The sequence below is a fragment of the Apteryx mantelli genome, chromosome 1 (genome assembly GCF_036417845.1).
Source record: "Apteryx mantelli isolate bAptMan1 chromosome 1, bAptMan1.hap1, whole genome shotgun sequence".
Lineage (NCBI taxonomy): Eukaryota > Metazoa > Chordata > Aves > Apterygiformes > Apterygidae > Apteryx > Apteryx mantelli.
In genome coordinates, this window is record NC_089978.1 from 150,138,209 (window position 1) to 150,151,217 (window position 13,009).

General features: G+C 40.1%; 1 protein-coding gene across 1 annotated transcript in view; it reads right to left on the reverse strand.

Moving 5' to 3' along the window:
* The window catches only part of PIK3C2G (phosphatidylinositol-4-phosphate 3-kinase catalytic subunit type 2 gamma), a 216,234-nt gene extending 203,499 nt beyond the window's left edge, over window positions 1–12,735 (reverse strand). Inside the window, exons 1-3 of the mRNA XM_067289854.1 lie at window positions 12,053–12,735; window positions 3,704–3,786; window positions 67–224 (exon numbers count right to left, since the gene is read on the reverse strand). Coding sequence (XP_067145955.1) covers window positions 67–224; window positions 3,704–3,786; window positions 12,053–12,712 — 901 coding nt within the window. The 5' untranslated portion in view covers window positions 12,713–12,735. The remainder of the gene's footprint in view (window positions 1–66; window positions 225–3,703; window positions 3,787–12,052) is intronic.
* Window positions 12,736–13,009: the final 274 nt, after the last annotated feature.

A 13,009-nucleotide genomic window follows, 5' to 3' on the forward strand; every position in this document is an offset into this window, starting at 1 on the left:
AATGTGTTTTGTTATCATCTCAACAGAACTGAATTGTGGAAGGCTATCGAAATCTCAATCACTTACCATTTTGAGTAATAAGCAGTGGATATGGTGAAGAATCTGTCCAAATGCTGATTCTGAATTTTGATTTGCCAAGGATGTGGTCTGGGAACCTTGTTGCGACACTCCAGATTTTCCCAGTATTTGTCTTTAAGTCATAAGCAGGATAGGCATTTCTTATTCTGGGGAGAACATATGATGAAATTATGTCTAAATAGGTACATATTTCAGCTTTCTTGTAACAAGAACAAAACAAAAATACTGCAATAGCAACATCACATAGAAAGCTGTTAGGAATAATATATTTTGTGAAAACAGAGGGGACAATAGCAGCAACTTACTTTGATTTGATGCATTAGTGAGATCACACAATGTACATATAGCTACTTATTTTACTTGATAGGGAAAAACCATAAGGAAAATCTTCATGAACTTCACAGGATCACTGCTGAGCCTGACCTCAGTGAAGCCAAAAGAAGTTTAGACACAAACTTCAGTGTACTGTGATCAGAATAATTTAAGCATAGCAGCTATGAGGGTGCTCAAACATATGCTTAAATAACAGAGTTGTACCACAAAGCCAAGAGCATGTGCATGGACAGCTGTGACTAGTACAGCTGGTCAAAATGAATAAAGGAACATGCTTTCTATGCAACATTTTAAGTCCCTATTTTCACTCAGCACTAGGATCCAACTTGAAATCCTCATTACTAAGACACTGGGTATTTAAGCAAATATCTTTAGACGATAATAACTGTTACAGTCACTGAGGTCCTCTGATCTTATATACCATTTCCTATAAAATATATTGCCCCTCCTCCTTCCAATTACCACAAACTTGCAGAAACTAATTCTCCCTGAGGTGCCATTTCCTGATGAACACTGGTCACAGGTATTAAGGGCTGTCAGCTGAGACTAAATTTGCATTTTAAGCAAATACACTTCACAGCTGCAGGTAAGGGGGTACATATTGTACCAACTGAGGTTTTACATTTCACTAATTGGCCTGAATATTTTAGTAGCTAAATTTGAACATCCTGCACTAAGCATATTGCATTCTTTTTTGTTTGTTAGTTCAAGCAGCATTTTGTAGCTTCTGAGTTGGCAGCGCTTTATAGGATCTCTGATTACAGTGTATTTTGTGCCACAGTTCTCTCACATAAAGTTCTTCATTACTATGTTACCTCCTGCCTCAGGGCTGCTGCCCAACTCTCTAAAACAACAGTACAAACTCCTCTTTTGACATGCATTTCTACAGCGTGAGAAGAAAAAAGAAGAAAAAAAAGAAAGAAAAGCCTGGGCTTCCAAAATTAATAATCCAATGAAGCAGCCCATTTCTTATAATAAAAAGCCAGGGGGCATGATGTTTCAGTGGGGTAAGAGGAAATGAGGCTTGACAATACCTGCAGTACATGAGATAGATTTATACTTACAGTAAAAAATCATTATACTACAGCAGCTGTTTTGGTGACCTACATAGTTGGTGTCAGCCTATTTCCTTTGTGAGCAAGGTGCACATAAAGCTTTCCACTATCACCTATTTCTGTGGAAAGGCCAAGAATTGAACAAGACTGAAAACTTCACTACCCTTTCTCCAGCAGCAAATGAATGGGATGTGTGCATCTGCAGAGCATGAATCACCTCTTCAACTTACTGGTAGTCATTTCAAAACTAAATGAACCACATCTCTATCCCCACTTCGACCCTTTCTCTATTCTAAGATAATTTGGGGACAAAAATTTCCTTCTTATGCCTTTCAGATAAAAAGGCATTCAGTTCCAGAAAGTGTTGCTTATTTATGGCCATTTATTATTTTCAAGGGACCAAAGAGCTTCTGGACTAAGCTGCTGGGCAAAACGTGCATCTCACATAACACGTATTTTGGAAGTTAGGCCTCCCATGGCGTGGCTGAAGATCTACGGAAGTATTACATAAAGAAAATCTTGTGCTACTTGCCTCCTATGCTGCAACAATTCAGCGTATCTAGAAAGCACTAACTTTTCAAAGGACCTGCTCTTTCACAATGCTGTGTATTCCTCTGCAGTGCACAGCATATCTCTGAAGTCAGCAGAAGCTGGAGGAACTCCACATTTTGCAGTATTGAACCCCAAGACTGTCAGTTCGGCATCTTCCTCTGGTATCAATCTGACTTCAAGATGTATTCTAAAGCCACCCATTTTGCTATAGCTATGTCCATAACTGTAAAAGAAACCCAATAAAGGGATTTTGGAAACTGCTTTAAAGTTGGGTATGTGTACAATGAAATGTTTCAGTTATAGATTGCTACCTGTACAAATATTACCTGCAGAAAAATACGGTGGTTTCTATTTGAGCTACATGCTGGAGCTGCAAGTTTGCATGACAGAGTTGGAATTATATATCTTGCCTCTGATGTATAAAATTGCCAGTTACTGAGATTCTTTGGGAACTGGAAGGATGCTCATTCACTAAGACTGAATGGGTTAGTTATTCGCCAGTCCATGAGGTTTTTTGGTCTTTTCTTTACCGTAACATTTTCTTCTGAGAATGCCTTCTCTTTTGATAGAAGAAAAGCAAAGATTGTTTTTATTCTTTTTAAAAGAGCATTTGCTACTGAAGTACACAAAACAAGTGACTGCAAAGCAGGAATGGCTTAATAAATAAACAAACTCATTTATTCAGGGGAAAAAAAAAAAAGAAATCAATAGCCTGTAATTGGAGTGCAAAGTTAAAGACAGAATGTTTGGACATAGCAATCTGAATATTTGAAAGGTAGTCTGCCATATGGAATATGCCTTCATGTATCTGATATTATTAGAATTGAATATTTGGGGTTCAGCCTGATGTACTGTGAAAAAAAAGAAAACTGAGACATGTATGAATGAGTGTGTGTGGAGGCTGATCATCTACCCTGTATGAAGCTGAAATACATTTACTGTTAATTTCAGGGCAACATCAAACTGGATTTTTTTTTTCTTTTAAGAGAAGCAGGCTTGGCTGACCTTGAGTACAGTCAATTCATTAAAGTCTAATTAAATAAAAAAAGGAGCACTCCATTTCTCATCTACTTTTTTTGGGGAAAAATGCATGCACTTGTGCTAATGACTTGATAGTGTGATCAGTGAATACATACAAAAGGGAATGAAGTTGCACAGATGGTCTCAAGTCCTGCATTTCTTATGGCTCTTGAATGTGAACACAATTTCTTTTTGTGAAGAAGATTAAGTGAAAAACATTCAATCCCATTAAGCCACACTACTAACTGTAATGGTAAACAGTAATCAAAGGAATTTTTTTCACGTGCTAAACTTTAAACTGACTTTTCATGAGCACAGTATATAGTAATTCTGGTCTTGTTTTTTTCCTTCTCCAAACTACGCATGCACTAACGTTGTCCAAGAAAGTGGCAGAAAACAGATCTTAGGTTTCGTACACTAAACCCCAGCGACACTGAAGAATTAAATGTACTTGTCACTAATAAAAGGGACAGCTAAGGGAGAAAATGTTTTCAGAATTAACATTCCTTTGTGGATTTTAATCTTTAAACCAAAATTAGGAGTGTTCCCATATTTAAAGAGATACTGGAATTAAGACACTCTTCAGGAATGCAGGGATAACCAATCCAATTAATATAAATAAGGAAAATGTCATAGTTGGCCGAGTAAAGTTTTTCATTACTTACTTCCCCACTGCATTGCAAAAAGCAACTGTTCTTTCATTACTCCCTCGATTCGCTTCAACCAGCTGGATAGACCAAACTGCAGGCTAAAAATACCAAAAAGAAACCAGAGGAAACAGAGCTCAGTTATTTGGATAACAGAAACAGAACAAACATAAGGTTAACCTTGCATTTGGTTCCATGAGAACTAACCTTCATACCTTCATGGACTTGATGGAGCTCCAAATAAGCACAAATAACCCCATGGATTTTGACTGCACTCTTAATGTTTACAGAGATAAAACAGAAAGTCACAAAGCATCATCTGCCCAGGATTTAATCTTTTTTTTTTTCCTCCTTGTAAAACATAAGGAATTCCCCACAAAGCTTTCAAAATTCACCTAGTGTCAGACTGCAGGTGATTCTAAATGCGAAAGATGTACGCTTAGTTTACAAAAGGGAGAGGAGACAAAATGAAGATTATGCTGCAGTGAGTTTTAATCCTTAACTTCTCCCTTTCCGCCCTTGCAGGAAGCTCAAGATTCCCTCAAACTCCATAAACCTTTCAGGTAAGTCCATAAGAAAGACAACAGGAAGCTAGTGTATTCTGTCTGAACAGGAAATATTCCTGGGTACTTTCTTTCAACTTTGAGAGCACGGGTCTGGGCTTTTATTTTGGGTCAGAGCGCTACCTTGTCTATTTGCCATAGTACACTTCAGTGAGAATCTTACCTCCAGGAAAGGGTTTAATATTACTATATCTGCAAGCCCATTCTACATTGTACATACAGACATTTTGACTCAAGGCCCAACTGAAACAGCGACCTTAAACCCCTTCAGAAAGAGGAACAACTAATGACATGGCACATAAGAAACTGAGATATGGTACAAGATGTATTTTTCCCATTTTAATAATAAAAATACTTTTTTTCTGGTCAAAGAAATGCAATATATCTGAAAAGGTGGAGGTTGGGAAATTATTAGTTACAATTTAGAAGATGGGATGAGTATAAAAGATCAAAGATCAGCCGGGAGCTGGCTAACGGGGGAACTAGAATGGTCAGGACTGAAAGCTCGGAAGTCACAAATCCTTTATAAACTCCTTCAGGCCTGATACTGATTTTATCTAATATTTTCGTAAACCACAATAGCACAAGCTTTAGGAGAGTGCTAATGAAATTTAAAGACAATAAGGAGGCAACATCAATACAGGGAAAAATTGGAATGTCTGGTAGGAAAACCAGTAGATAACCCTGAGGGTTGAAATAACAGAATGAAACTAAATTCAATAGTAGAAATTCATAGGCTGCAAGTCCCTGATGCTAAGAACTGCCTAAAAGTTATTTACAGAAGGTCCTTCAATAGTCACTGGAGAAAATAAGAACTCTACTGCTTCATTTTTTCCATCCTTGTTAGATACCTACCTTACAACACACCTAGAGTAGGCACTAAAAAGACTTTCTGATGGAGGCTCACTATTTAGAAACGTTGAATGATTTGATAACATGAACAGGCTCACAACATTATGCAGTCATAAAAAAAAAAAATTCCTGGTCACACACATATCATGGTAGATACTTTTACAAAAAGATATTTTTACTTGGCTCTAGAAAGTCTTCATGTGGGATATTGTGTATAACACTTGTCATCTATATTCCAGATAAGGAATTAAACTAGAAAAAGTGCAAAGAGGCATTGATGCTGCTTGTGAAGGAACTCTAACCAGTAGCAGGAGGACATCTCCCAGAGCACAGCACAGATGGCTAAAAAAGTTAGAGCAGTTGTTGCAGCAAGGGCACAAAGGGAGCCCAGAATCTTTACTGAAGACTGCCTAGTGATGGTGGTGAGGTGCCACACGGCACAGTCTCCCTCACGGGCTGCAAAAACTGTCCTTGACACGGCAGAGGCTTCAAGAAGGATGCTGCAGCCCAGGTCTCCAACTGCAGGGAGTGCCTGGTGCCTCTCCTGCAGGCTGAGGACAGCAGTGGCCTTGCCGATGGGAGTCGGGCACTGGTTGTGGTGCTAATTCTCCAGGTGAAGGAGCTGCAGGAGGAGGTCAGATCCTGAAGGGAGTGAGGAATGAGAGTAGCAGGTACTCAGTGCCAAATATACTCAATGTCTTCTTCACCTCAGTCTTCACTAATGAGGTCTCCTAGCCCTGTGTGCCCTAGGAGGGCACACCTAGAGGCAGGGTTTAAGGTGGAGAGGAACTACCAGCAGTGGATGGAGATCGAGTCAGGGATTAATTTAGAGAACTCAGTTCATACCAGTCTATGGGACCAGATGGGCTACATCCAAGGGTGCTGAAAGAGCTGGCCTGTGTCACTTCATGGCCACTCTAAGTCATCTGTGAAAGGTCATGGAGATCAGGGAAGGTTTTTGATGACTGGAAAAAGGCAAACCTGGTACCCGTCTTCAAAAAGACCCAAAGGACAATCCAGGGAATTATAGGCTGGTCAGCCTCACCTCAGTCCCTGGGAAAATCATGAAGTGAGTCCACTTGGAAACAATGTCTGGGCACAGGAAAGAAAAAGGTCATTGGGACTAGTCAGCTTGGATTTATAAAGTGGAAATCAGTCCCTGACCAGCCTGATTGCATTTTATGACAAAATGACTGGATTTGTGAATGAGGGGAGAAAAGTTCATTTGCCTCAATACTGACTCCCACAGTATTCTTGTATCCAGGCTGGGACATGACAAATTGGATGGGTGGACAACCAGATGGGTAAAAAATTAGTTAGATGGTGAGGGCAGTGGGTAATGGGTTGTGATCTACCTAGAGACTAGTTACAAGTGGAGTCCTGCAGAGGTCCAAACTGAGACCTGTCCTGTTTAACATCTTTATCCATGATCTAGAAGAGGTGACAGATTGCACTCTCACATGACATCAAATTGGGAGGACCAGTCAATATACTTGAAGGCAAGGCTGCCATTAAGAGGAACCTAGACAGGCCAGAAGAACAGACCAACAGGAATCTCATGAACTTCAGCAAGGCAGAAGGCAGAACCCTGCCCCTGGGAAGGAGGAGCCCCTGCAACAACACAGGCTGGGGCCTGACTGCCAGGGAGCAGTTCTGCAGAGAAGACCCTGGGGGCCGTGGCAGGCAGTGAGCTGAGCACCAGCCAGCAGTGGTCCAGGCAGCAGAGATGGCCAACAGCCTCCTGGGCACAAGCAGTGGTTCGCGGGAAGAGATCATCCTCCTTTATTTGGCCCCCTCCAGAATACTGAGTTCAGTTTTGGGCCCACCAACACAAGACGTTGATGAACCGGCACAAGTTCAGCAGAGGGGCACTGCTACAGTCAGGGCTGGAGCACTTGCCCTTGAGGAGAGGCTGAGGGAGCTGGGCTGGTTCAGCATGGGAAAGAGATAATTTCAGGAGACATAACAGCAGCCCCCCAGTAGCTACGAGGAGATTATCAAGAAGACTATTCACAGTGATGCATGGTGGGAGGGTAAGAAACAATGGACTTCAACTGAAACATGAGAGGCTCAGACTACATATAAGGAAAACCTACTTCCCCCATGAGGAAAGCCAGGCAGTGGGGCAGGTTGCCCTGCCCCAAGAGGCTTAGCAGTCTGCACCCTGGGGGGTTCTCAGGACCTGACTGGATAAAGCCTGGTCTGATCTCATAGCTGATCCTGCTTTGAGCAGGAGGATGGACAATATGACCACCTGTGGACCTTTCCAACCCACATTATTCTCCGAGTCTATAATTGCCAGGAAGTCAAAGGGAAGGATAACCTAATAATCTAATGAAAGGAGATTAAAACATTCAGGCTTGGCCAACATGGGAAAACAAAACCCAAGAGAAGAAGTTCTATGCAACTTCTGTATCACTCTACAGAAATATCAGAAGGACAAACACCAAGGAGGGGAAAGAGCTACTTTAACTACCGAACAGAGCTCACATATGAACAAAATTTACAAACTGGCTACTTCAGCTAGAAATTGGAAGAATATTTCTAATTATTGTAGCTATTACCATTTTCCAGAATAGCCTCCTAATCAGCCCTGTGGAGCAAAACCTCTTATTTTTTCATTGATCTTTGAAAAAATTATGAAGAAAATTATAAAAATTTGGACTAACTGTAATAGAAGAATACTGTAGAGGGCAGGAGGTCCCCCTCCCACTTTCTACTTCTAAATGAGGCTGACTACCAGTTTTTACTCAAGTAGCTTTAATATTACAACTCCTTGTTCTAGTTTTTCTTTTGATCTTGCCACATTTTCAACAGTTCTCGTATAAATGGCCCACACTATCTGTCTGCACCCACCTTGAAAGTTTTTTAAATTTTTTTTTCTAATTTTTTATGAATGCAAGTCAGATACTTTTGAAAACAAATTCAAGAAAAAACACGATCTGTGACCAATAACAAAGGTCTTTAATACTAGGCTGGCTTTAATACTAAGCTAGCAACAGCTATCTGATAATCAATCACACCAGGGGCTTGAAATCGGGGATAATTGTTCTTTGGTTGTATTTTTTTTCTGCTCCTTCCATTAAACATTGCCCAAATTTATCCAGGTATACCATGGAAAAGAGAGCACTGAATAAACGAGAAGTTAAGAAAAAACAGGCCACAGTTAAGAAGAGATGAGGCTGGGACAAGACACCAAATGGGACCGGAAGAAAAAGACGTGAAGAGAGTAAAACAGCAACTTGGGAGCTCAGGAAGGAGGAACAGAAAGGGATTAAGCAAGGAGAGGGCCAGAAAGCAGGACAGGAAAGGTAGATTGGCTGAGAGGAGACGGGTACGTAACCTCAAAACTACAGCTTCAAGAAGGACGTTGTTAAGTAATTATTAAGCAACAGGAACAGGGGCTTGAGAGACAAAGCAGGAATCCTGACCGTCTCCTGCAGGAGATGGACCTGAACACAGGAGTTGTCTGTCTCACTGTGCATTTGCTGTCAGCTGTTCTTAGTGAGTCCTAATGGCAAACAGGCAGCCTTTAGACTAGTGCTAGTCTACACAGAGGGCATTAATATGCCACAGCTAATCATAACTCAAATCAGTTCTGGTAGGAGAGGTATATGTAACAGACATATAGCTCCAACTCTGCTGATGAATCATGCAATTGAGATATAATAAATGGAGAGTTGGTTTTGTCATTACTGTTTTCAGGTGTCCAGAAACCTTAACTCCTCCTCATTGTGTATAAAGGTAAAATACTAATTGCATGATTACACACTATTTTTCTACAGGACCCCAGCCTCTACCTGCTTGAAAGATCTGAAAAGTGAGCAGTGAATGAAACAGAGAATTGCATATAGAGAGAACTGATGATGTCAGGGATAAAGTAGCAGAGTGCAGCCCTGGACTACTGAAATCTCTCTTTTGCCCATCCACAGATTTCTTACATGATGCTAATCAAGTCACCTGAACCGTGCTTCCCAAATATGGGCACTAATTGTGTATTCCTCATTTCTGGAGTGCCCAAACTGAAATCTTGAAGTTCAGTGTGATGACTACTCACCGCAGCAATGGAAGCCAGTAATTGAAAGACTTCTGTGAAGAAGTGAATATTGCTAGCTATTCTGAAAACATTAGATCCTCTGAATATGTTAGATGGAGCTGTCAAAGCTACTAGATATTTTTTAGGTTATGTTTTAGTTTTCTCTCTAATACGGAGGAAAAAAAATCTCTTCTCACAGAGATGTTACAAAGACAGTTTCTTAATGTTTTTGAACATCTGATCTGGTGGTGACAAGCCCAGAGAAAATTAATGAGGTTGCCTTATTTCATAGTACATATTTCGAACCGCATGTATTAAATAAAACCTAGGGCCATACAGCTGCATCCAGGAGTTAAGGATCATAAAGACAACATGTATTTCTTATATCTTGATTTCATTAATGTGACTATTTCAGCTTGCATAATTATGACCTATCTGAATGCTAAGCTCCATGTTTCAGCATCCTTTCCATTTTACCCAGTCTGCAGCTGTGGTTCACATCTCCTGCTACTCAGATGCATCACTCATTTGACGAGGGCTTCACCAATCTCTGCTTACTCTCCTCCTGTTTCTGTGATCCACTTTTCCAGCCATTCCGATGGTCAAACGCAGCATAAACCCTATCCCTCCCAGCCACTCTTATCTTTTCCAAAATTTCCAGCCCAGTAGCAATGAGTTACCTCTTTCCAGGCTTTTTCACCCTCCCCTCTTCTAACTTTCTTATACTGTTATTTTCCCTCTCTTACTGTCTTAAGGTTCACTTGCCAGCCCCTTGCCTTGCCTCTCTTTCTGTCCTGTTACGACTGTCTCTCTTTGAAGGAATTCCTGTGACCACACTGATTTTTCTGCTACAAATTAATTCTGTTTTCCCATTTCTCCCTCCTCTAGCTAAACAGCTTGACTATTTCCCCAACTTAATCAAATCCTCCCACACATTCAATTGTAGTTGCCCTTAACTCACTCTTCTCTTCTCTTCCCTCCCTTGTAATTCTCTCTTCCTGTCACAGAAGTATTTGTGCCTGTTGCTATAGCCCCTTTCATCCCATGCTCTTCATCCCCAATATTTTATACTCTTGTCCTTAAAACTCTTAGTGTTCTTTTCATCATGATGTCAGCATGCTATAGTTTTCCTATCATGAGTAAGAAAAACAAAAAACAAAAAACAAAAAACCCCAAACCATCCCCACCCCAGTCAAAACACACATGACCCAGCTTGTCTCTCCACCTAATAAACCCTTCTTCTTCCTGTATTCATCACTAAACTTACAAAATATGGTGTCTGGGATTAGTCTCAAGAGTTCCTATCCTCAGATATATTCTTCCCACACTCCCCATCTGTCTAGGTCTGCATATGTTTCCATCCGTAGTTCTCCCTGTCCACAGAAACAAGTCAATCAAATGTTTCTTCTCCCTTGCTTTAAGATGCTGTGATCTCTGGGATTTAAAAGCAGAAGGTGAGCCAAAACTGTCTTTTAGTATTCATGGTGCAGAGGTATCCTGTAGGCTATTTAAGGATTCCTGTAATGATTTAGAATGCTAGCAAGGACAAGAGGAAAGGGAGGATTTATCATTTTTCTTTATCTTTCCCTATGACAGGATTTTGAAAGAAGAGGAGAAACAAGGAGAAATATAATATCAGAGAGAGATGTGGAGTTCTGCAAGACATGGTTAATAAAAACCGCAAAGTCACAAATGGAGCCATGGACACCTGATGGAAGGAGGGGAAAAACAAATAAAGTATTTGCTTCAGAAAGACAGCTAAAGACAGAGTGTATGTTATAGGATCCAGCTTCCATAGCTACAGTAGGCATATTTATTTTTAAAAAAGAATTATATATGCACACATAAGTGCAAGCATAACAGGGTGAAGGAAGTTCACAGTATGCCATCTCCCTCAGGACCAGGATATGTCAGCCAAACCAGACACACAGAAAATAATCTGGCTCAACAGAAAAACAAATCCAGCATAATGTACTGTTATTTTGAATCTCAGGTTTTATATCAGATCATAAGGATGTTATATTATCTCCTTCAAACATTCTACATTTCTGTCCTTCTCCTTCTGTCGTAGTTTTTTGGTTCAATGAGCCAACTAATTGTAATGGTTAAAAAGCACATTACTGATTATACTCTAAACTACTGGAGCGTTCTAGATCATAATCTAGATTCTCAGATGGTGTAAACTGGCAAGTTTCCATTAGAGTCAATGAAAATGCTCCATTTTATACTATGTGAGGAACTGGCCCTACTACTTCAAAATGAAGTAAAGTCTTTTTCATGGGTAGATGGCAGAGATGTGTTGACACTTTAAGTATAAATAGGATAAAACATGAATCAGGTAGAATACAGATTCTGCCAGTAAAAAATCCTCATTAGCTAGACAGAGCAGGCATCTTCCTTTCAAAAGTGATTTTTTATGGTCTGCTAGGTTCTCTTCTGATATTGGAATCAAATGAAGAGGATGTTTGGAGGTTTTCATGCTGCATAAATCTCTCTTACTAATCATGTACTATTTGTTTGAGGGCATCCTTCTTGTAAACATATAAAAATACTACAGGAAATACTGACTGTCAAGAAATCAAAAGTTGCACAATTAATTGAAAATACATCTGTCTCTTTCCTGCATCTCTGTATCTTTGGAGGGAGCAAAGACCAAAACCAAAGGCCACAGAAGCAAACAAGAAGTCTCACAGTTGCTTTCAGCCGGTTTAATCAAAAGAAACATGACAAAACTTCTCCACAGGACAAAAAAGGTTTTCATTCCCCAAGGTATAAATGCTTTCTCTTTCACCAGGTCCTTAAATGAAGTGTTTCTAATCCATGCTGCATCAGTGTGAGTGAATACACAAAGTGCAAGGACACAGGCAACGAGGATCAAGAACTTTAAACGTTATTAAGACCAAAAAATGTAAATACCTCTCTGTCGTGTCCAGAGCCGCTGGGCCAGATGGGTCCTATGCTTAATCTTCCTGAGGTGTTGGTTAAACAAGCTTCCTCATTTCTGCCTTCATCTCTCACTCCTTGTCCAAATGGATAGTTGTCTAAAAAGACAGGATATTGAGCATCTACATTGTCAAAGCCTATCTGAAAACTCAGATTTTTGTTGCCTCTCTCCACATTTGAATCAAATACATTTGCGGCTGGAATTACACTATTCCTTCTGTAGATTTCTCTTTCTTCACTATACGGGTAGGAATCCACCACAGAGAAATTTCTATAATCAGACAGAAAGGAAGATCTGAAGCCAATCGCTGGTGACACTGTGTCTTGCTGCCAGCGAGATGAAAGATGTCCAGGGTAAAGTTCACCACAAGTGACAGGAAGCTGACCACATAACTGCTGCTCTGGCACATTCAAACCAAAGATGTCTGCTATGAAAAAATCTTCTTCAGGATGATGCAAATGTGACGAACCATAAAAAAATATTTCATTGCTGACTTCATCAACTATTTGATCAAATCCTAGACTGACCTGTCCAGCAGAATCAGAATGGTACATTGAATAAGAAGCTTGGTCCTCAGCTTGTCCTTCATGAAATTCATCTTGTGAGAAAGGCACTCTCCCAAAGTATGCCATGGCTGATTCTTTTCTTCAGTCTTGTTTATCCTCAGGGGAGTTTTACAATAGTTCCAAGGTCAAAAGGGTGATGCTTCAGAACTGGAGCTACATACTCACTGAAATAAAGAACAGAACAAAAGTTAAACCAAAAAATATCTAGCAAGTTGAAAGCAGTACACTTGTGTATTCTTCACTTTAGAGCTTTCTCCACAGGGTGTAAAGATTTGCTTTATCTGAAGAATAAACATTCTGTCACCTGATCCTTATTTTCAGCCTTAAAATTATCTTCCCTGTTCTGATTTCTAAATAATATTG